Source organism: Talaromyces rugulosus, chromosome IV, assembly GCF_013368755.1.
Source record: "Talaromyces rugulosus chromosome IV, complete sequence".
Lineage (NCBI taxonomy): Eukaryota > Fungi > Ascomycota > Eurotiomycetes > Eurotiales > Trichocomaceae > Talaromyces > Talaromyces rugulosus.
In genome coordinates, this window is record NC_049564.1 from 4,627,857 (window position 1) to 4,650,790 (window position 22,934).

Sequence of the window (22,934 nt, forward strand, 5' to 3'; positions counted from 1 at the left end):
AACATATATCAGAAATGCGGCAATGTTATAAAATACAAAATATTACAAAATACATATATATAGAATAGATTCTAAAAAAAACATTATTATAGATAATTATTTTATCTTCTTTTTTACATATGTAGTGCTAGAAATGTTCAAAGCAAACTCGCATGCAACAGAATCCACAAGAAACATAATAAAAGAATAGGAAAATTTGTTTTTACCAACGTTGAAATCCATACAAGTTATCTGATTTCAATGTTGGTAGTTCGGTCTTGTGTAATATGTCACGAAAATGTGACAATCACTTCCAATCACTTTTTCGATATGCCATTAGGAATCTCCCGATTGCCAGATGACCATTTGCGAGAGCGAGCTTCGATGCTCTCTTCTTTTTTATCTCAAACTCTTCAGTATCCGGGTGGTAGTTCAAAAGAAGATGTAGTGTATCCAATCGACCATTCTCGGCAGCACCTTCGATAGCACTTCGTCCATTCTCTATGGCTGGTGCTGCGCCAATGTCTGCCCCGGCCGCAAGCAACATCGTAACGATTCGAATATTGCCTTTGATTGCGGCACCTTGTAATGCAGTAATACCGCCAAAGTGAGCAGCTGGGGCATTGACGTCAGCCTTTTGACGAAGAAGACATTGAGTTAGTTTCATATTGCCGGCAGCAGCAGCTGCTTGAAGTGCTGTCAGGCCTTGCTGTAGACTTGGTGCACCGTTTACATCCGCCCCATTTTGCACCAAAAGCTGGGCCATCTGAAAGTAATTCTGCGAGACTGCTATTTGCAGAGCTGTCTGTCCTCCAGCATTGGTATGTGCTGGAGCATTAACGTCGGCACCCCATTCTATCAACATCCGCACAATATCAATGTTTCGAGAAAAGACAGCAGCCTGGAGAGCAGTAACTCTAGCAGCATTCTTTTCTGGCTTCCAACGACGGTTAACATCGGCTCCAGCAGTGAGTAGACATTGAACAGTTTCGAAATTGCCTTTCTCTACTGCTATTTGGAGACACGGCTTCCACCAGGAAAATGTTGGCGGTGTATTCACAGCAACACCGTGCTTTAGTAGTAGCCTGACCATAGACGCGTTGCATTTCCAATGGCTCAAAACGGCTCTGAGAGCATCACGTTTTGCCAATGGATCGGATGAAATGATTTCAGGATCTCTATCAAGGAACGTCTGGACCAGTTCTTCGTTGCATGTGCTAGTAGCTGCCCCTATTGCTGAAACTCCAGGCCATGCAGCCATTGGCGCCCGAGCATCGGCTCCAGAATCCAACAAAAATTTCACTATCTTCAAGTGACCTTGTAAAGCAGCCGACTGCAGAGCGGTTTCGCCTTCATTATAATAGGCTGGTGCATTGATGTCTGCTCCATGGCTGATCAATAAGCGTACTAGAGCTTCATTTCCCGCGGATGAAGCTTTTTGAAGAGGGGTTCTGTTTGTGGTTTGACAATAGCCAGCATTTGGATCCGCACCTCTTTTCAGTAATCTCCTGGTCATATCAATATCTTTCCAGAATACTGCAGTATGAAGGGACCCAGCGCGAGATTCAAAACGTGCACCAGCCTCCATAAGTAAAGAAAATATCTCTTCTCTCACTTCTATATCATTTATTGTTCCGAGGCACCCTTTCAGAACAACTTCAACATTAGCGGATGCGCATGCATCAAGTAAAATCCTGACGGCATCTATATTTCCTTTTGATATTGCTGCCTCTAGCGCGGATTTGCCGTACTCTAAGGATGGAGGAGCATTGACATTGGATTTCTCCTTTAGTAAAAAAGTCAAAAGCTCCGTATCTGAATGGAAAGCAGCCGCTTGAAGCGCTGTCAGCCCGTTAAAGACGCCTGCGGGAGCATTGATGTCTGCGCCCTTTCGCAGAAGAATTTGAACAAGCCTCTGATTCCCCATCATAGCAGCAATCTGAAGAGCGGTATGGCCGTATTTGCTCTCGGGCCTTGCATCAACATGTGCCCCGGCACTCAAAAGCATACGTGTCATCGTGATGTTCTCCGCCCGTACTGCAGCTTGTAATGGGGTCAATACAACTGGACTGGATAAAGTGTTGAATTGGAATTCGTTTCGCAAAGCCTGGATAGGGAACATGCTCATGCTAGGATTGACGTCACCGCCCTCCTCCAGCAGGAGCTGGACTGTCTCCCAATTTTCGTTGTCAGCAGCTATTAGAATGGCCGATTGGAAGGTCGAAAGACTGCTATTATCGGAAGCTCCAAGGACACCTAAATCGAAATCCGAATCCGAATCCGAATCCGAATTCGAATCAGGTTCCAGATCACTGTCGTCGGGATCGTGTGAGGAAGATCCATCATCGTATTTATGGCCTGAGCATGTGTCGATTTCTGCTCCTGCATTTATTAGAAGCTCTGACATCTCGGCATTTGATGAGTTGCGGCATGCAATCTGTAAGGGAGTACCAAGCTTCGATGTGGTGAAAGTGTTTGGATCAGCCTTCCATTGAAGGAGAAGGCGCACTACATTTATTCGACATTCATTCACCGCCAATTGGAGGGCTGTGAGTCGGCCAGAGTCTTGTGGAGGATTAATATGCGCGCCAGACTTGAGTAAGAGTTCCACGATTTCAATTGAACATTTGTGTGTAGAGCATGCAATGTGAAGAGGAGTCTTCTCTTCTGTTGCTAAATTAGGGTCTGAGCCAGCTTCTAACAATAATCTGACGCATTCGAAATGTCCAAATTTGATTGCTAGGGAAAGCGGTGTTGCTTTCATGAGTCGTCCTCTGGTAGCATCCAAGTCTGCTCCATGATTTATTAATATTCGAGTTATATCTGTATTTCCCAGCGTAGCGGCACTAGCTAGCAAATCGCTCATGAATATCTCCATCGCCGTTGACTGTGACTGTGACTTCAAGAGAGTTTCCAACCGAAGGTGAGAATTTGATTTTGCCAGCAACATAACCAACCTGTTCATTGCGAGGGGTGGTAATAGATTGTTGGATGATAGATAGATGCAGAGGCTCAAAAAGGGGGGTAGATTGTCCGAAGAATCGGTCTGAAATATAGTCTTGGCCTTTCTTATCAACTCATGGTGAACGTTTTCCATGGTGAAAGGCTCGAGATATTCACTCAATTTGCTGATATTTGGAGCAGAATTGGAAAAGATTTTGGCAGAAAGAAGGCTAGTTCCTTCTAAAATATCCCTATTGAGGGATCCGAGACCGTCGTGATTGGATTCAGTATGCACTGGATTCAAGGCAGGAGTTCTGCTTGTATATAGCCCTCGAATGAGGCCCTCTTGGTTTGAAGAAAACTCAGGCAAGTTTTCCATCACTTGGATGTGAGATGCATCGGGGCCATGTAGTTCCGGTATTGCAATGGGTAATTGATCGCAAATGCCATCGGCCGTTGGAGTAATAATGTTGGACAAATCGAGATCCGGAAAGCTTTCTATTTTTTTTAATTTTTTTTTTTAGCTTTCAAAAAGAAGAAGAAAAGTCTAGGAAAAGATAATCTCACTACATACCTGCTCCTGGAAGATCCAATAGCCAATTCATTTGAGGAGGGGATATAGAATGATTAAACTCTATGCCTTGCATTTCTGAACTCGGTGTGCCAACAGTTATTCCCTCCGGAGTTGAAGGTTCTGTAGTAAGAGTCAATAACTATTCATCGTGAAAAAAGCTTGATGTTTATCAATTGATATAAAGTTGGAATCTTATGCCGAAGATCCAGAGAAAATATCACATACCTGCATCGCAATTAACAGTCCCTAGGTATTGAGAGGTTGGTAAAACATGACGAGCTATCGCTTTTCTGACCTTTGGTTCAGGGACCAAATTGCCGTTTAGCATCACATCGCCAGGATCCTTTCCTTCACGTTTTCTTTTTTCACGACGATGTGCAACAAAGCGCCAATCATCGCTCGTGAAGTTCTTTTTGAAGTCCCAGTTTTTAAACTGCCTGTGATATTGATGTTTGCTAGAAATTGGATTAGATTTTTCTGGACAAAAAAGGACGAGATAAAATAACTACCTTTTTGTAAAGTTGTATTTTTGGGACATGTGTTGTTGAATGTGTTCAACGGTGAGACCTTGGTCTAAAAACATGGCTTTTAGCTCATGGCGATGGCTTTCCCATGCCGCATCTTCGTTCTTAGAGCGAGCCATCAATTGACGGTGGAAACGGACGTTGGGAGCTTCAAATTCGGACGCCTTGTGTCAACAACACGGCGATTAGTATAGAATGTATGTATTTTCAATTTGAATATAGCAAAGATTTGATGGCATTGGATTGGGCACCCTACTGCGACCTATATATACTTTGAGCAAGACCGGACTATCTTTGACAGCAGAGATTTTATTGGACCTTGCCCGAATATGCATATTCAAGACCAAAATAATTCTCAGCCTTGTCTATAGCATGAACGCTTATGTCCAATATGTGGGCCGAAACTCCCACAATAGCCAATGACAACAGCAGTACGGTGCCTGGAGCCGGCAAAAACGTATTTCATTGGCGAATGCGATTGTTGCGCCGTACTTAGCGTCACTATCTTTTTCAGCATTGTGTAACAGCAATTTCGGATACGCAACTTTTTCTTAGACCGCAGTTTTGGCAAAGCTACCCCTATTATCATAATTTCTTTTTCCTTTCTCTGTGACGTGGCATTTCAATTTTAGCTGTTTGCTATAACCTTTCCAGTGCATCTGATAAAGAAACTGCATGCTATTATTCTTACCCTGTCAATTATTTAAATGTGTTGGCTAGAAGTATTACAGAAAAATAGATCTAGCCCAATATTTTAATTCAAATATTTTAGTTGAGAAATATAACCTCGTATAGAATACTACAATATACATATAACTTGATATTATGGGAGAAGAAGAAAAAAACCGCGGCCTTGTCTGGGGTCGTAGACTAGCCATCAATTGATGTTTGATATTAGACGCCAAATTGGTCTAATTGCTGCTTTTTATATGGACCGGGAACATATTTTATTGACATTTATATTTGTATAATATGGGTGTTTCGCTCAATTGTGATGTAGTGATATCCGATGCAATTCATCTAGTGGAACTGCAGTGGTAACTAGGTAAACTGGTTATATGCATGCAGAACAATGACGCTCATGTGATTGTCTCAAAGGTCGCTATTTAGAAGACGTAAATGCTCCTTGTACTTCAATACAATAAGATGGGACTGAAAACGATTTATTGTAACAAAGAATAAAATCCAAACAGCCTCCCAAAATCAAACTTGCCTCACCAATACCAAACTGCCTCCTGAAATTTTAAAATAATACTGCAAAATATGTCCAAATATTTCCATAGCCGCATAATCTAGCAAAAATCTTTGGATAGGCTAAAATAAAGGCGCTCTCGCCTAGTCAGACCGACGGCTATGACTATGCTCGAACTGGTCTAGATGGTTGAACTAGATCCATTATTCTTCACGATTGTGAAGATGAATGTGTTCGACTGATCCCTTGCGATGTTTTCTACCACCACTACCGTCTGGAACGTGGTTGACGAACAGAACTACCATCATCAATCAGGCAAATGTCGTCAGCACTAGGGAGGACAGGAACTTACGAATCAACAACAGGAAAAGCAGAAGTGGCAGAGTCCACGGCGTATTACCCAGCACCTGCGAGGCGTCGGTCAAGACGGCCGTGCTTAACAGCGTCAAACCGAGACCCACGAGAAGCGTGACGATGACGCCTAGGTATCGAGTGAATCGGTGACGATGGTGCGCATCGCCCTTGTAGGATAGGTATGTGAAAATGCCGATCCCAATTAGCACTACACCGGCAGAGATGCAAAAATATGCTGTTGATCCCCATCACGTTAACAAATGACATTCCAAATACAATATTCATGAAAGAAATGGAGCTCTCACCGAAGGAAATAGAAAACACATTCAGATATTGCTGATAAAAATTGTCGATAATCTCATCGAAATTGCCTGATACTTCAGACTCGCCTTCGGCCTCAGGAGCCTCCCACCCGAATCCTTCGAATATCACTTTACCGAGGCCCGTCATGAGCTGAGCCACCGCTGAATAGGCCTGATCATCCGTAGCACTGGCGTCAGACGACAGTAAATCTAACGCATCCTCAACTTCCAGATACGTTTTCTCATCGGATGGGAAAGTGTTGAAAACGTAGTTAACGGTGCCGTTGACAGCGCCCCAGAACTGTTCTGAAGTGTCGCTATCGGGGATTTTAAGCAGGTTGTTGATTTGGGTGTCAAGATCCTCGACGATATGACTCCAGACAAACATTTGGTTAATACCTTCCATTAGTAGCACCAAGGCCATATGGAAAGGGAAGTGGAGACCAGCCCAGAGAAGCTGCCGGAGGGAGTTGAAGGGCTCGAGACGAACATTGTCGAAGTAGAGTTGGTAGATGAAGTACTGTAATACCGTGAGTAAGATGGTGTTTCAGTTTCCAAAGGCGTCGTCAAGGTAGAAAACCCACTATGATCAGTGTGGCACTGATGATACCTCCAATGGCCGAAGGGCTGAAGGAAAAGTCAAGAGTTTCAATCTTGGCAATGGTCTTAGTCAGACCGATGATTCCTTCGCCAAGCTATATAGATGTCTATTAGTCAGAATGCACCATTATATGGAGGGCTGACTCACGATAATCAATGTTAAGCAGGTCATTCGTTCAATCAGATGCGTGTTTTGGAACGAAATCGAGTCGTTGAACTTTGCAATGAACAAATTCGACGCCACCTCGACGACTCCGATAACGTACCAGGCGATATATGCATTGTGGGCTGTCTCGTTATAAAATGCAAATGAGACACCCAGATACAAAATAACTGCCACTGAGAGGGTGATAACAACTGCGGCTATGGGTTTTCGTGAATCCCGATATCGCCAAACGAAGAACAGCGTGGTTCCATATTGGCATATCAATACTACGCGACTTGCCATTAGGATCAATGATAATTGTTGCATGACAGCCCATGGGACAGGGTCAGCGTTGGGATCATTGAATTGTGGACCGATCACCGCTAATCCGACCATGACCCCAAAGTGGCATGCGTGAGCCAGTCGCTCAAAGACACTGTCTGTCGCAAAACGTACATCGTACAAAGTCACTTGGACCCAGGTAATCCAGAGAACAGTGAAGAAGCCGATGTACGAGCTCAAGGCTTTTTGGGTCGGGTTAGCAAAGGTTTGTCCTGAATCCTCATTTAGGTAAGATAACGAACCCGGTATACTGTTGATCTCGTGGGCGTTGGTGAAAGAGGTCAGATTAGCCACGAAGAAGAGATCAAAGAAAAGTTGGATGTTTGACGTCTCTTCGTGGTGCTCAAATTCGGGATTATCGAAAAGCGTGCCATCGTAGGTGGCCATACCGGCAGCATCATCGATGGCTGGACCATGCCGGGAGTTGTCCCCAGACTAGATACACTAGGTTAGTATATTTCCAGACTCGAAAAAAGGGCCGTTGAGAATTTCTACCAGGGGACTTTTCAGAAGGGTCAGGGTACTCTTTTCTTCTGCCATTGTCGATGCTTAACGACCAAAGAGAAAGAGGGCTGGATATAAGATTTTAATCTCATTCTTGCTCGCCTGTGGGATTATATTAAATAAACAAGCCTCTTTCAGCCCGGAAATAAGATAACTAGTGTCGGGGTGCAATTTTAGGTTTTGATAAAATGCACGTCACGTCTCCTACCAGGACTAAGAGAACGTGTGGTCACTGGTGCAATGCGAAAATCCCCTGCTTAGCGTGCGTTTTAGCATGCGGCTGTAGTATGATGGGATACCTCTCAGCCAACCAAACGCAAACCCTAATAGCCACTTTAACTTTCATATTTCAGCCACCAGGTCCAGAACGGGCGATCTTATATCCAATTTGGAAATCCATACGTACTCATCTCCTCCCGAGTCATAAACACGGGCTATAAGGCTTCATCTTGCTTTGCCTTTCATGCTGATTTAAGAAATGCTCAATAACCTAGCAGTTTATTTAGAGAAACCTCAATGTCGGCAGTAATAGAATCCCATAAGAGATGGAAAACAGCTGTTTACGTGTATTGCGATGGTTCCTTGATGCCTCGGTGAGTCACTGGCTATTATTCCAGATTTATAATGAGTTTCTCAAGCCCGGGCCTAGACTTGATATCACAAGCCACCTTGGGGTCCAATTGCCGTTGCATATGTAGCACCGGTCGGAGTTATAGTTGCCGAATCAAGTCCATGGATATATACCAAAATAGTAATCCATCCACAAGCCTATTGAACAGGCCGTAGAACTGGAGTGTTGCGGTCTGCTCTGACTTAAAAAATAGAGAACAAACAATCACAAATAATTCAGACACACGGTTGTTCTGGAAAGTTCAAAGTGAAAATGATTTTGTCTCTTGACTGTAAGCATAGAATCGACGCACGATTCGAATCAGTCACGATGATCGCCAGGATGGCAGTCTATGTGGGAAATCTCGCTTGTAACGTATTCCATAAATAGCCCGGTCTCGGTGTACAGTGCCTATTAAGTAACTGTTTTTGGCATCTCAATATCTCAACAATAAATACAGCCCTAAAAAAGGGTAGCAGTGTCTTTATTTAGCATATTCGAAACGCAGGGACCATGTGGCGTTTGCTAACTGTTTTCAGTTCATGTTTTTTTCGGCCCATCACCGCCGTAGTGTCACCTTGGGCACCTTATTGGCTTAGAGGCCAACAGCTGAAAAAGCCGGGAAAAAAACACACGACAAGCCGCGTCATAGGCACATGGAATTAGCATTGCTTGTGCCTGTGCGCGGGCGCCTTGGAAATCGGTATAGTACACCGCGCCGGAGTTGTATACGCCCTTTTTTGCTTCGAATACACCCATATTTTTCAACATAAAACGTTCCAGATAGTCCTAGCAAGAATAAAAGAAATTGAATTTAAATGAAGCAAATAGAATTATACTAAATATTAATTCAAAATGGGCCAGGCTAAACCCTGGCTCTAGGGACTCACGTGGCCGCCGAGAGGCTGCACGCCGGAGGCCATGGGGTAGGTATCGGGCTCTATGAGTTTATGCGGTATACCATTGTAACTTTTCAAAACCTAGGAACTAAATTTCTATCATCGGACAATTAGTGATCCAATAAAGCTGATTGAATGTTAGAAAAGGCTGGTACTATTACGTATGTGGTATTGAAAGCACATGTAAACCCGCCTTTGCTTTCATTCTCTCACTGCCTGCGTCCTTGTCTTACTCAGGCCTGATTGGTTCTTACATATATAAGGACGATTAGGAATTTGTAAAACTGCAATTCAAGATACACGAATCGATCAAAGCACTAGAGAACGTCTTATATACATATCAATAATAACTGGCATATCACACTCCCCATACCTTCTGTCTATATATTCCTTAAATTATTCCTTATTCCCAATCATCCAGATCATCCTGTCTATACAGGAAAAACTGCACAAAAATAGCCATATCAAGAAACAAAGTCCCCAAACTGCCCATGAGCCACGAAAGATTCACAAGAATGTACTTCCCATAAATCGCAGACGCCTCCCCCGGTTGACAAGTACGACGATCAAAACAAACGGGAGAGTAAGCAAAAATCGACAGCACATAGGTCAGGTTGCCGATGCAGGCGAATAAGAAAAACAAAAGCGAGACACCTTCGGTTGATTTCCGGCGATAGTTAAGGAGGAGTTGTGGAATGCGCGAGCCTAGGTATAGAACAGCGCACAGGTAGCCGAATATCTGGCCCCAGAAATCAAAGGTGAGGGGTTCCGAGGTGTTGTTGTCAGGTTCTTTGATTTCGTGTTTGGAGTGGCTGGTCAAGTTGGAGCTCACGTACCAGCCCAAAATACCAGCGGCGCATACAAGGACAATGGCAAAGGTGTTAAGTAGGGCTGCTTGGAGGATGGAGGTTGACCGTGCAGGTTGTGTGCCGCTGCTGGTATTTTCTTCTTCTTCAACAGGAACAGCATCAACGAAAGGTGTTACTGGAGAGAGATGGGTGCCATCGACATGAGTCCATTGCGAGTGTTGTTGATGTCTATCACCGGAATGGCCATTTCCGTTTCCGTTTTCACTGTTTAATAGCCCGGTTCTCTCCGTCGGCTCTTGTTGTCCTTCTTCTTCTCCGCTCTCCCTATTGGGCTTTATTTTCGCCGGGACGTTGTCTGACAGAGTGAATCCACGGTAGTAAAAGCACTGTCCGAGCAACACAATATCTGCAAGGGTATAGTATACCGCGAGGATGGTCATTGTCGGCAGTACCCCTTGGAGAACAGATCCCAGGATATTAAAGACATCCCCAGCCAGCCAGATGGCAAGAAAGAGCAGCGAGAGACCATCTGCAGATCGTCTTCGGAAATTTTCTATTATCTGCGGCGAAAACACAACCACCCAGCAGGCAATAGATATAGATCTGTAGCTGTCAGTTATACGATCGCACGAACTTTAATGTCGAGGGATGCATACCCAAGGATGCCGCTTAGGGCTTCAATATCTAAGTTTGCCGACTGTGGAGGAAACATTGTCAAATAATTTAATACTAATTGCGAATCATAAGAAGAAAGAGTCTTTTCCGATAAAAACCGTCGGTTTTGGGACGTCGGTGATTTGGCGCACGACAAGGGACTTGGAAGCCAATGCTCCTTTTTCTTCTTATTTTCTCCTTGATTTATAGCCCTAGACAAAAGTGAAGAAACTGTATCGAAGAAATGTTGAAAAAGGTACTCAACGTGTCGAAAGAAGGAAGCGAATGACGTTCAGAGGAAGGGAAAAAAAGTCTGTGCAGCAGAAAATATCCACTGGAATGTCACGTGCAATTTCCTGATTGGGATGAAAATCCGGGGAAGCGAGCGATTTAGAGTTTGTTAGTGCGGACTATAAGGCTGATTAGATGCATGAATTTCTCCTTTGCATGAACTGGTGATTGAGGGTGCTGTCCTGTAAAGTCTATTGGCTGCTTTTTTCCCCTACGACTTGAATGGCTCCTGGAATATCTGATGTTGTGTTTTTAGCCATCTACGATTGATTAGGCTTGTAAAGATTCATCAGATTATTCCCAATAAGGAAAACAACATGCGCACGCACATGGGCATACAAAGAAAGGCTAAACTGCATTAAATGCGCAAATAGGAAAACCACAAGCTGCTAGTTCTCGCACCGAACTCCTTGTCTATTCGGACTTGGACTTGATAAGCGCAATAAGCTTGTCCTGCATATCGCAAAAGATATTAATGGCCTATCATCTGAGGATCAGCCAGTGCTCATATTTTTATTTAAAAAGTCATCACATACCTGGCTCAATTTTTCCTCACTAGCGCCGGCCAAATCCCGAGTGAAAGCAATGCGATACGCGGCTTCGTCTTTCATGTACAATGGCTGTTTCAGCGGAGGCGGTATCTCCGATGCCGCGTTGTCAAACACAGATCCTGGTATACCGCAGTCTGGACGAGATAGAAGCTGGAGAAGAGGAGGAGCGACTGTTATATGATCCACGCCTGCCAAAGCCAGCACTTCGTCGGTAGACGTAAGACTTGCGGGTAAGACTTGGGTGACCGCGTTTATTGACTTGTAGTAACTTTGAATCAGGTGGCAAAGTGAGAATAGTTTGTTTGGGTCAACAAATCTGTTAAATGTTAGTTGTTAAGGATATCTGGACCATCGTGAGCATTTGAATGAAAAGATATACGCACCCCGGCTCAAAGTGAACTTTGAGCTGATTGACATATGGCGCTACATATGTGCAGCCCACCTCAGCAGCTAGAACGGCCTGGGTAATTGAAAACAGAGTTGTAGCGAGTGTATGTACGCCTGCCAGTTGCAAGGTTCGACAAGCAATCATGCCTTCCCAAGTGCATGGTATTTTGATAGAGATTCTAGAACTGTCCCAGCCCGGAGCAAGGTCCTTGAAAAGATGGACAATTCCTTTTCCTAGTTAAACTCACTGTCCCTTTTTTTTTAAGAAAAAAGAAAGAAAAAAAGAGAAAGGGCAGATCTTACGAAAAGCATTTGCTATCGTCTTCTCGATCGAATAAGCATAATACGGATTCGTCTGCACATGTACCCGGCCATGCAGATAAGGCGTGACCTGGATGGCCAATTTAACTGTCTTCACCGAAATTTTTTTAGGAGATTGCAAACCGGTAAATCCATAATATATATGTTATAGGGGTAGCATACTGCAATCTCAACGGCCAGTTCGTCAAGCTCAATCCCAGCAAATCGAGGATCTTTAGACTGTGCCATTAATCTCAAGAGGGTACCGGCTTTCAAGTGCGACTCGGCAATCAGTTCCTTGTGTTCTGGCTTGGAAAGCTCGGAAAATGCAATTGCCTGTCCGTATCTGAATCAGTATATGGCGACAATTGGCTAGCAGCTAGAAACGACGACACACCTGGTTCGACGTGCAGTCTTGGAACGGGCCAAGCATCCGTGCAACTGATTTAAATTTAAATTAGTACCAAACATAACAAAAACCGAAGTATAAAGATAGAAAAAGGAAAGAGATACCCTTTGCATCCAGGGTATCGCAGTCGACCAGGCTCCGGCTACGCAAGTAGGCCAGAGCGGAATCTGGAGAGTCTGCCATCTCGACAACAGATTCTCCCACGACAAAAGCAATAAAGATAGGTAAGGTAGTTAAAGGGCAGTGTTGCTTAAGAAGAGGTCCGTTTGTTTACTGAGCGGTGCAGCTGAGCTCCCCGCCTGACCTTCCCCGCACGCTAGCAACCCCGACATTTACATATAGATAAGGAATATCAATTAAACCTCTTGAATGAGTTTACCACGTTTAAATGAGTTTTCTACTTTCAAATTTGGAGCGGATTAAAGATAATAAAATCGGGGAGGGTATTTTGTAAGCCGACTTTGCCACGAACAAAAGAAGACCTATCGTAACCATATATACTTGCAAACCAACCAAGAAATAGGTGGTGAAATTGCACTGCCCATACGATTTAACGTTTTCCAGAGAACGCCAATAAATGCAAAAAGAAAAATCTCGTACAATGTTAAACCCCCTATTTTGAGCCGATATTGCTAGCCAGCCAGGTCTCGTGCAGCTTCTTCTGTCTGTCCCAATCCTTTCTGATCTTCTTGGTGCGACCCTTTGTGAGTTCTTCGCCGGCGGCATCTCGAGTCGGAATACCTTCGTCGTCCCAGGCGCTGTATTCGTTTGTCCGGAACATCTCCAGATGGCTCAGCCGGCCCTTTTCGGCCTTTTCACGGGCTTCCTGTTCTCGCTTTTCCTTGTCAAGCTGCTTCTGATGTGCTCGTGCTGCCTTCTCTTCCCGAGCTTGTAGCAGTTCCTTTGTGACTGGTCGCACCAGGGCTGGCAAGTTATCCCGATCCTCAAAGTAAACACCCAGGTCAAACAGGTCAATGTCACGGACACGGTCGCAAAGAGTCAGGATTTCCTTCCCAATGCTGCCTGATTCGTCGACGGAGTCGATCTTGGTTCGGAAGTCGGAAAGCACCTGGGCATATGGCTTCGCTGTCTCTGAAACGGGTGGCTCATCTCTTGTTTCTTGACTGATAATTTTCTTGACATCGTCAATGGCAATGCCGTCCTTGGATCGAGCCTTTTCTCTGAGCGAGTCACGCAGCGTCGACAGCGGGTACAAGTATGGTTTTGCCTCTTCAGGCACGTCGATACCAGACCAACCGATTTCCGAAGCATCAGGCGAGGCAGAGCCATTCAAACCAAAGATATTGACCATAGAAGTTACCCACCTTGCTACCTCTTCGGCATGTTCCGGGTTCACAGTTGATTTATCAGCCGAGTTGAACGTGGAAACTAGGTCAGAAATAGCAGCCATTACTGCTTGAGTGTTAAATGAGTCGCAGAGGTGTTCGTCGACTGCGGTCTTGGTCGCTTCAAAGGCGGTTTGTAGTGATTGATCAGTGCTGGTAGTTGAAGCCTTCAACAGATGCAGATCCTTCATCTTCAAGAAAAAGTTGTTGAGCTTGTCTTCCCATGAATTGCCAGCGCTCACAAGATCCTCGGTGATCTCAATCCCGCTGCTCCAGTTTCCGAGGAGAAATATGATACGCAAGCTCCGAGAGGTCCAGTCCTTTCGTTCAAGAGCTTCTCGAATAGTTGTAAAATTCTTCAAACTCTTGCTCATCTTCGACCCTTGTATCTGTGAACAGTGTTAGTCCTAGTCCGACTACCCGAGTCAAGCAATAAACTTACGGAGAGATGGCCCATGTGCAAAAAGTAGTTTATCCACTGGTCATGGGTGTGAGCGTTCCAGTAAGCCTCGCTCTGGGCAAGCTCATTGTCGTGATGGGGAAAGGCCAAATCAATGCCACCGCTGTGAATGTCGATAGATTTGCCCAGCTTGGCCGAAGCCATTGCTGAGCACTCAATATGCCAACCGGGCCGTCCCTTACCCCAAGCACTGGGCCAGCTCGGCTCGCCAGGCTTCGATGCCTTCCACAGCGCAAAATCCGAGGGCGAACGCTTTTCCGAAGTTTTGCTTATCAGTGCGCCTTCACCCTCAGCTACCAACTTTCCATCAGATCGACTCCATGGCTCGAGTCTTGCATACGGAAACCCAGCTTCCTCAAAGGCCTTGATATCAAAGTAGACAGAACCCTCGGTGGCATAGCCATATTTATTGTCCACAATGCGCTGCACGAAATCGGCAATCTCCTGGCCGTATTCGGTGACTCGGGTGATTTCATCAGGGTCCAGGACATTGAGGTCCCGCACATCTTGCATAAACCGATCTTCGTATTTTTTCGTAAGCTGGGTGAAAATAGAATGGTTCTCTCCATCAATAGACGAGCCTTCCAGCTTGTCAAGATGCGGTAGGAAAACATCCTGCACATTTGTATAAAACGATTCACTCAAAGCAGGCGCTGAGGTCTCGGCATCTGCAATAGCCTTGGCTGCGGAAGAAACCGTCTTGATGTGCATCTTGACTTTGGCCTCGTCATCCCCAGGCCTTTCATTGCCAGGCAGTGTTCCCCCATTGAGTACAGTGGCATACAGTTTTTCCACTTCCGCTTGGTATTCCGCCGGGGGCAGCTCGGGATCCAGAAGGGGCAGGTTTTTGGTCAGGTACGCTTTGTAGGCAGCCTTGGCTACATCGAGGACGGCGGCGTCAACGGTCGGGTGCGTAGAGACGAATTTGTTGAAGAGATATTGTTGTCGTCCGCGGAGAATGATCTAAACAAGTCAGATAACTAACACGGCCTCAGGACGGTGCCCGTCTCAAGTACACACTTTATCATCAACGTCTGTGATATTCATGACAAATTCGACGTCGAACTTGAAGTAGTCTCGCAGGATGCGGCGAATAATATCGGTAGTGACATAGTTCCTGGCATGGCCCAGATGTGAATCGTCGTATACTAGTTTTGAAAGTCAGCCAGATAAACAACAAGATGCTTCAAGTTCGACGTACCTGTTGGGCCACATGCATACCATGTTACTCGGCGGCCCGTAGGGTCAATGGGCACAAAAGGGACCTTGGTCTTTGTCAATGAATTGTACACCTTGAGCGGAGGCAGCTTTGCGTCCGACTGCAGGGCCGGCTGCTGCCACGCGGGCTGCTGGCGAGCGGACGCCATTTTTCGCGAGAAGGAGAGCGCAAGAACAAGGGACGATGGAGGGCGCGGTCTGAGACGGTGGTGCAAGTTGCAGAAGAGCGCGAGGTTCATCAAGAAACGGCGTGCGATGAACAAGGGAGGAAAGGAAAAGAAGGGAGGGGCGGTGGTTGCGAATAATAATCAATACTACTATGGAGGGGCTGCGGTGGGTGACTCACGCTGAAAGGGCAAGAGTGCAACTGGTGCATACACGGGCTTGTTGGTGGCCCCCGCCAAACTAGCCCGCTTGGGGGAGCTCCGGAGAAAAATCATCCTTCAACATTGGCATCAAACCATTGAATTGCACCACAACAACAGCAAAACAAGAACATTGATCGCATCAGCTCGACTCACACTCGCCGCGCGAGTAATATACCTGGTCGACATGCCCTCGCCCTTCCTCAACCCCGCGGCCTCGACCGCCGCCGACGGACTGGCGATCGTGCATCTGCGCAGAGACAACCTGATGCCGGTCATTCTCGAAGCGCAAGAAGCAGACAAAGAAGAAAAAGTCACGACAACGCGTTTCGGCTCATTCCCTCACAGTACACTAATCGACCAGCCATGGGGCTCTCAGATTGTCGCTTCGCAGGTCCACGGTGGCCGGGCGAAAAAGTCCTCCACCAAGCGCAAGGCCGATGAAGCACTCGGCGATGGTGGTGATACGTCGTTCAAGTCAGCGGCCAGCGGGTTTATTCACGTCCTGCCGCCGACGCCCGAATCGTGGACAGCAGGGCTTCCTCACAGAACTCAGGTCGTCTACACGCCGGACTACAGCTACATTCTGCACAGGCTGCGCGCTCGCCCCGGCACGACGCTGATCGAAGCTGGCTCTGGCAGCGGCTCGTTCACACACGCAGCAGCTCGCGCTGTGTTCAATGGGTATCCGTCGTCGTCGTCGTCGTCGTCGAACAAAAAACAGCGGAGGAGGATGGGCAAAGTCTGCAGCTACGAGTTCCACGAGCAGAGAGCCGGCAAAGTGCGCGACGAGATCAAGGATCACGGGCTCGAGGAGGTTGTCTTCCCAACACACCGCGATGTCTACGCTGACGGGTTTTTGCTCGGAGACGATCCCAAAACACGCCAATCGCCCAAGGCGACCGCCATCTTTCTCGATCTGCCAGCTCCATGGCTTGCTATAAAACACCTTGTGCGCAGTCCCGCCGACGGGTCAGTGTCGCCGCTGGACCCTTCGTCCCCGGCCTATATATGCACGTTTTCGCCATGCATGGAACAAGTCCAGAAAACAATCAGCATGCTCAGACAGCACGGATGGCTGAATATTTCAATGGTAGAAGTCAACCACCGACGCATCGAAGTGCGAAGAGAGTACTACGGACTCGGCAACGAAGGTGTCCGCCGCGCCATTGTGTTTCCCAAATCCGTCGACGAGGCCGTTGGAAAACTGCGACTGGAAGAAGCTCGGCAAAAGGAGTACCGCAAAATGCAAAAGGGCAATAGCAACACACAACAAAAAGACGGCACTGGCGCTGGTGCTGAGGCAGAGGCAGCGGGCAATGACGATGCCCTGAAAAGCGAAGTTGAGAGTGATCAAGTACCGTTGTACGCGCAGGGCCGGCTGGTCCACCGCACAGAGCCGGATCTCAAGACTCATACTTCATACCTGGTCTTTGCTATTTTGCCGCGTGTGTGGTCTGACGAAGACGAGCGCAAGTGTAGAGAAACTTGGCCGTCGCACGACTCTAAAAGTTGAAAACTACGAGCGACTACGATGTATGACTATGTCGACAACTAACGTATATAAAAGCATTTGACTGAGAAACACAGTCACAAGGAGTATGAGAACCGGCTATGATTTGTTTTTGTTTTTTTTTTTCTCTTTCCTTTCCAGTATATACAGTACTCTAGTAATCTAACTATGCAACGTTTCATAAATGTACGGTAGTTCTCATAAAATGCCTCTCCAGAATAATAATTTCTGGCTATACAACATTGGAAACTCATCAGGCATTAAAATGGCAGGGCTCCAGTAGTCGTAAATAATTTAGATGTTATTCTCTTTGCGAAACTTGTCCCATGCCTCGTTCAGAGTACTGAAAACAGCACCTGCAATCATTCGTTGTTCGGTAGTAGCGTTGGTCGAGATCTAGCACTTATTAGTAAATAACCCAATCTGCCTTGATATTTAAAAGACTCACCTTATCCGGGTGCACTTTCGCAATGCCCTTCATGTACTGAATCTTAACCTTATTCGGAAGAACCAATTCAGCCAGACCGACCTTCTTCCACCCAGCTTCGGGCCAAAGAACGTTGTCAAGGCTGCCTAGCAAAGCTCGTAGATTATCCTGCTTGCCGTCCTTCCAAGCAGACAGTCGGGCATCGACGCTATCGGTCAATGCAAGCTTCTCCTCGTCGGCTCGATCAGCTGCTTCGTTTGCAGCCCTGAGCCGAGACACAGCTTCGCCAGTTGGCGCGGCGTTTGAAGGAGTTGCTCTAGGTGTCGCTTTCTTGACCGCGACCGGCGCTGCTCGCGGAGTCGCAGATCTTGAAGCACCAGAAGCAGGCGTACTAGGCTTGCTAATACCAGCGGCTTTCTCGCATCGGTTTCGGCCTTGGATGCTGGCGCCGCCGCCATGGCCAGACTCGACTGCTTGTCTCCAGACTTGCGCAGCTTCGACCCACTTTTCAAGGTGCTCAAGACCTTCGGCTTTGCGCATGATGGCTTTGCCAAAAAAGTCTCTCATGGGTTTGGCTGGCTGCCCATTGCCAAGCTCGACGCTCTCTCCTTCACCTTTGGATGGTCCGATAAAAGTGAGAACGGACTCGGAATCGCTGACTGCCACCTTAGGTTCTCCGATTTTAAGAGCTGTCATGGCACGATTGCTAAGTGCCAATATTGTGACGGGGTGGTTTCCAGGTAGATGTGATAATGATCTTGTGAATGATTCATGTGCCGCAGCGTAGTCTCCCCGTTTGTAAGCCTCGTTACCGCTTTCGCGCTCCTTATGAAATGAAGCCAAGACTGATGGCGAGACATTAGGAACGCTGCGCGCGACAATTTTTGGTCTCGACGGGAGAGGTGCCGGTGACTTCGGCTTCGGAGCAGACCGAGCAGCACCAAAGGATGAGGTAGTGGGCGCTACAGGCTTCGGGCTTTCGAAAAGATCGACAGCTGGCTCTTCTTTCGGCGGCTGTGGTGTTCTCCGTCGTCTCGCGGGGCTAACATAGGCTTGGGCCGATTGTTCCTCCAGCGCACCTCGATTAAGTTGGGACTTCACGTCCCTATTGGGTTGTTGGGGTCGACGTTGTTGCTGTACTTGTTGTCGGGGTTCTCGCTGTTCTCGAATAGGTGGTTGGGGCCTGGATTCACGGTCTTCCATATGGATTTCATTCAACCGCCCAGGGTACTGCGGTGACCTTGTATCTGCAGCCTTAGGTCTTCGCGAGGCCGGCCGACCAGAACCAGACTCTAAAAGCAAAGCCTCGTCAGTGACATTGCCTGGGCGCTGCGGTTCATCACGCTCAAGAGGTTTGCTGGCCCGTGGTGGCTGAGATACAAGTCCGTTGTCTTCGTCGGCCAGGCTGGCCTCCTGCATCCAACGAGGTCGATTGGGGTCTACCTCAGAATTGAGCTCGTGAACAGCTTGCTGGACTTTCTTGCTCCCCGTCTTCCACAGCGTGTTGGCCGTCTTGAATAGCTGGTTGCCAAATTTGGAGGCTATTTCGCCAACGTCTCGGTCCCGCGAGGCAGGCGATCTACTATCGACACGACGCCCCTGCGAGTCATCGTCTTTCATCCATGATGGCGCACCATTCTGTCGCTTACTGCGAGGCTGGCTTTCGTCTGGAGGCAACCCGGATTTTGCCCTCGTTTTCTGTCGCGACTCGGAATGTGCTTGGTTCAAAAGCCAACCCACTGCGGCCTGCACGTCCACGCCGGATTCGGTGCTTTCCAGAGCTTGGGCGGCCCTTTCAGGCGGGAATCCCATATCAACTAGTTCGGCGATGGCTCGGTCTCGAGGGTCGTCCGACTTGGGCAATTCAGGAGAAACTTGAGGCTCGGGTTGTTTTTGGGGCTGTGGTAGTTCTGAAACGGGTTTACCAAGCAGTCCTAGAAAATCATCGTCGTCGGTGTGCTCTGCGGGCGGAGATCGAGCTGTCGTCGATTTAGAGGGTAGTTGTCCAAGACCAAACGGGTCATCGTCATCATCGCCGAGATTCAAAGCACTGGTAGCCTCCGGCGTGCTGGTCTTGGTCGAAAGCGCAGGTGTAGTGCTACTAGAAGGCACCGGGAAATTGGTAGATGCATCCACGGGAGCCGATGCATTGAACGCCGCCAGAAAATCATCATCTGCCGCTGCTGCTGGTGTTGAGGTGGCCGAGCGAGGAGCAGCCGGTTGTTTTTGTACATGGTCGAGACTGTCCCAGAACTGAGCATTTTGACCACCGTATTGCGCTTCGAACTGATTCCGCTTTTCGGCCTCCTGCCTAGCCTTTTGTTCCTGCAGCAGCTTCTGTTTTTCAAGCAGAGACAGATTATTGTTGCTCGCGCCCGATGTTCCTCCAAAGGAAACCAGATTGGCAAAGCTGTCGTTTGCCGGGGTTGCGGGCTTCGAGGGGGGTTGTTTGGGGTTGTTGGACGCGGGGATACTGCTGGCGGCGGACAACGGGGTGGTGGAGCGTCCAGAGACCGGGGATGCGCGCATGCTCGTAAAAAGAGAACTGGAGCTCATCGGAGGAGGCTTGCCGGGGCCCTTGGGCCCACTGCTCCAGTCCAAGCCGTTGAGGTCGTCCATAGCGAGCGAGAGAGGAATTGGTTGTGGGTGGGTTTTTGCTTATGGCAACAACAATCAAAACGAGCGGAACGACGGAGCCCTGGCAGCTGCAGGCTAATGGCACGCTACCAGAACGCTCAAGAATAAAAGGGACAAGTCATGTCGAACAATTGCATATGTCATAGCAGAGACGGGGTGTGTTGCTGATGGATCCCCAAGGCGCAGACAGAGGTCGAGCTCACTGTCGCGAAGGCCAACTTGGTCAATGGGAGATGATGCAGTGTGGCTGAAGTGTGCCCCGTGTGGCTGTGGCGGGTGCCAAGCCGGCAACTCGTGTGGCGCATTGCACTAAACCTGTTTGGGACATTCAGGCGCACAGGAATTGATGATGTATAGGAATTATTTATAAATAATAATAATTTACAAGTGATGCCATAATAATAATAATAATAAGTAGTTATTAATAATAATACTCGAATTATTAATATAATGAGAGCAACCCTAATTTCAGGGTCTTGTGCTGCGGAAAGAATAATATACTAAAGATCTTGAGCGTAGAGTCGATGCTTAACGTTTTGTTACATTTTGTATGTACAGGTGGAATACACAGGTTAATCGACATGTCTTTTTCCCCCCTGCAACGTAAATGACTAAACTTTGAAGCTTGTCTCTAAACGAAGCATTAAACCATTGCGCACTTCCTCGGAGGTTGTTACTCTGCTTGGCTGCTGCCCTGCGATTCGCCCAGGCGCGCCGGCATTTCTGCACGCTACGCAACAGTGCATGCGGACATGCGTATGATGTCGCAGCAGAGCATACTCCGTAGCAGCAGCACTGCAGCAGCAACACGGACTTCGCCTACCCTGGAGTCTTAGGTCTAACTTTACGGCGCACAGGCCGGGCTGATCCCTGACGCTTGCAGCTTAGTGGGCGCAATCCTGCTGGATTTGACGCGGCGGGTCCTTGCTTATTTCCTTCACCTGTCTGTCTGTCTGTCTCGACTCGATGCCTTGTGGAGCTGCGCTGCGCTGTTGTCCTGAGTCCTGACTGCCGAGTACGTACGTACTGTCAAAGAACCTAAAAATGTGTCCGGACTCCACTCTCCAGCGCAAGCACTTTTATGGAGACGCGTGATGTGATTCCAATTCCAAATATTGGATTGCGGGTGATCATCGCCGACTATTCCTCGATCAACAACAACAACAAGAGGGAGGCCTGTATTTCCGACTGTTGCAGGTGGCGAGAAACCCATCCCGGTCAGGCTAGCCTCGTCGTGCTATCGATCAGCATAGCTAATGTCAAGTGCCGCCGCCGTTGGAAGAGCAGCTGGACCTGTTTCGTACATTTCTTGCGGGTCGGCTGTTGCCGCTGCGGCATACCCGGGTGCTACAGGCGGCAGGCCTATAACAGAGTGTCAAGCTGTATAAGTTTCACATTTGTCGCCCGGAATCATTCCGGCACCGCGAATCAGAGGGATTTAAAGCGACCCGACGTGACGGCTCCCGGGCATGCTTAGCTTCGCTAACCGACTGCTAGAGTAGCTAGTACGGAGTAGTAGTTGCTACTTCGTACGGTTTTAGTAGTTGGGCACCTTTAGGATGAAACTTGACGAGCAACAAATGAATCACTGTCGCATCGCGTTTTGCCGTTGCAGCAAACCGGCGGGGAAGCTTCACGACGACATTTCCTCTGCCAATCAGTCGGCAGTAATCCAGGGATGTGCAATCAGGGCTTGCGAACACTGCGAACAGGGATAGCATTCCAAACAAAACTAACCCGAGGCTAGAACAGACGGGTAGCAGGCGACCCAGCCAGCTCCGGAGCACTTGTACCTAACAGGCTATTTACTAGCTAGTAGTCTTTAGCCGGGGTGCTGCCTGCAACTTACAAGCCGGTGGAGTCCAAGTTTTCAACAGCAGCTGTTCACACGCTACGTTATTTTCTCCTGAGTGCCGAGTGCTTTGTAAGGCCTCCCTTGTGGTGGTACGGGGTAGTGTGGTGACAGTGATATCGCTTGAGCGAAGAACCAGTCAAGTGGCTCTGAGATTAAAAAAAAAAACGCCCTGGCGCTTGCTCGCGGGAGTCTGTGCTTTTGAGGCAGCGCCTTGGCTTCTCGGCTTAATTAAACCAATCGACCAGGGCCGATCCGGAGCGTGAGAGGTCGAAGGATGTGCTGCTATGTCGCATGCGTGGGGTGAGCCAAGTAGCCACGAACAGTTTAGCACATGAAGCCGTCGTAGCATGTCGGCCGGAGTACTCCGTGCCACCATGCCGTTATCGATAGGGACCCGACTCATTGAGTTTGACAGCTGGGGTCGTCATAGGTTTGTTTTGTTCCGGTTGGTTATTATTATTATGGACGGGCGATTTTTTTTTATAAGCTGGCAATCTGTTAAGGACCAGGTTGCTCAATGCCCAACCAGGATGAAAATCCGTCGCCAATGCGGGCTAAGGCGGTGCGACGATTGCCTTGTGCAAAGCAAAAAAGGCGACAGAACAGGGATCTGTTTACCGGCCAGAGGGAGCTTTGATTAGCAAGAGGATCCTGAAACAAGAACGGCGAGTGGGAGAGAAGAAAAAAAACCTTAGCTCATGGTCGAAAGGCTAGAGCTGCGAGGAGGGGCAGCGCCGTAACTAG

General features: G+C 47.7%; 7 protein-coding genes across 7 annotated transcripts; 1 reads left to right on the top strand and 6 right to left on the bottom strand.

Annotated features, from left to right (window-relative positions):
* Positions 1–286: 286 nt before the first annotated feature.
* Positions 287–4,139, bottom strand: TRUGW13939_08311 (uncharacterized protein; the record flags this gene model as incomplete). The annotated part of the gene is made up of 4 exons (XM_035491446.1): positions 287–3,420; positions 3,497–3,616; positions 3,722–3,951; positions 4,006–4,139. 4 exons carry the CDS (start codon positions 4,137–4,139, stop codon positions 287–289), a joined length of 3,618 nt encoding a protein of 1,205 aa, XP_035347339.1.
* Positions 4,140–5,415: 1,276 nt separating this feature from the next.
* Positions 5,416–7,495, bottom strand: TRUGW13939_08312 (uncharacterized protein; the record flags this gene model as incomplete). The annotated part of the gene is made up of 6 exons (XM_035491447.1): positions 5,416–5,510; positions 5,565–5,801; positions 5,872–6,388; positions 6,453–6,563; positions 6,617–7,390; positions 7,451–7,495. The coding sequence occupies 6 exons, from the start codon at positions 7,493–7,495 to the stop codon at positions 5,416–5,418; spliced, it is 1,779 nt and encodes a 592-aa protein (XP_035347340.1).
* A 1,876-nt stretch (positions 7,496–9,371) lies between these two features.
* On the bottom strand, positions 9,372–10,489 carry TRUGW13939_08313 (uncharacterized protein; the record flags this gene model as incomplete). The annotated part of the gene is made up of 2 exons (XM_035491448.1): positions 9,372–10,380; positions 10,434–10,489. 2 exons carry the CDS (start codon positions 10,487–10,489, stop codon positions 9,372–9,374), a joined length of 1,065 nt encoding a protein of 354 aa, XP_035347341.1.
* A 647-nt stretch (positions 10,490–11,136) lies between these two features.
* On the bottom strand, positions 11,137–12,552 carry TRUGW13939_08314 (uncharacterized protein; the record flags this gene model as incomplete). Its single annotated transcript, XM_035491449.1, has 7 exons — positions 11,137–11,202; positions 11,259–11,589; positions 11,657–11,894; positions 11,964–12,072; positions 12,144–12,296; positions 12,358–12,401; positions 12,474–12,552. 7 exons carry the CDS (start codon positions 12,550–12,552, stop codon positions 11,137–11,139), a joined length of 1,020 nt encoding a protein of 339 aa, XP_035347342.1.
* A 430-nt stretch (positions 12,553–12,982) lies between these two features.
* Positions 12,983–15,542, bottom strand: TRUGW13939_08315 (uncharacterized protein; the record flags this gene model as incomplete). The annotated part of the gene is made up of 4 exons (XM_035491450.1): positions 12,983–14,104; positions 14,158–15,138; positions 15,196–15,323; positions 15,377–15,542. 4 exons carry the CDS (start codon positions 15,540–15,542, stop codon positions 12,983–12,985), a joined length of 2,397 nt encoding a protein of 798 aa, XP_035347343.1.
* A 403-nt stretch (positions 15,543–15,945) lies between these two features.
* Positions 15,946–17,274, top strand: TRUGW13939_08316 (uncharacterized protein; the record flags this gene model as incomplete). Its single annotated transcript, XM_035491451.1, has 1 exon — positions 15,946–17,274. The coding sequence occupies one exon, from the start codon at positions 15,946–15,948 to the stop codon at positions 17,272–17,274; it is 1,329 nt and encodes a 442-aa protein (XP_035347344.1).
* Positions 17,275–17,565: 291 nt separating this feature from the next.
* TRUGW13939_08317 (uncharacterized protein) lies at positions 17,566–20,317 on the bottom strand (the record flags this gene model as incomplete). Its single annotated transcript, XM_035491452.1, has 2 exons — positions 17,566–17,667; positions 17,720–20,317. 2 exons carry the CDS (start codon positions 20,315–20,317, stop codon positions 17,566–17,568), a joined length of 2,700 nt encoding a protein of 899 aa, XP_035347345.1.
* Between the last annotated feature and the right edge of the window lie 2,617 nt (positions 20,318–22,934).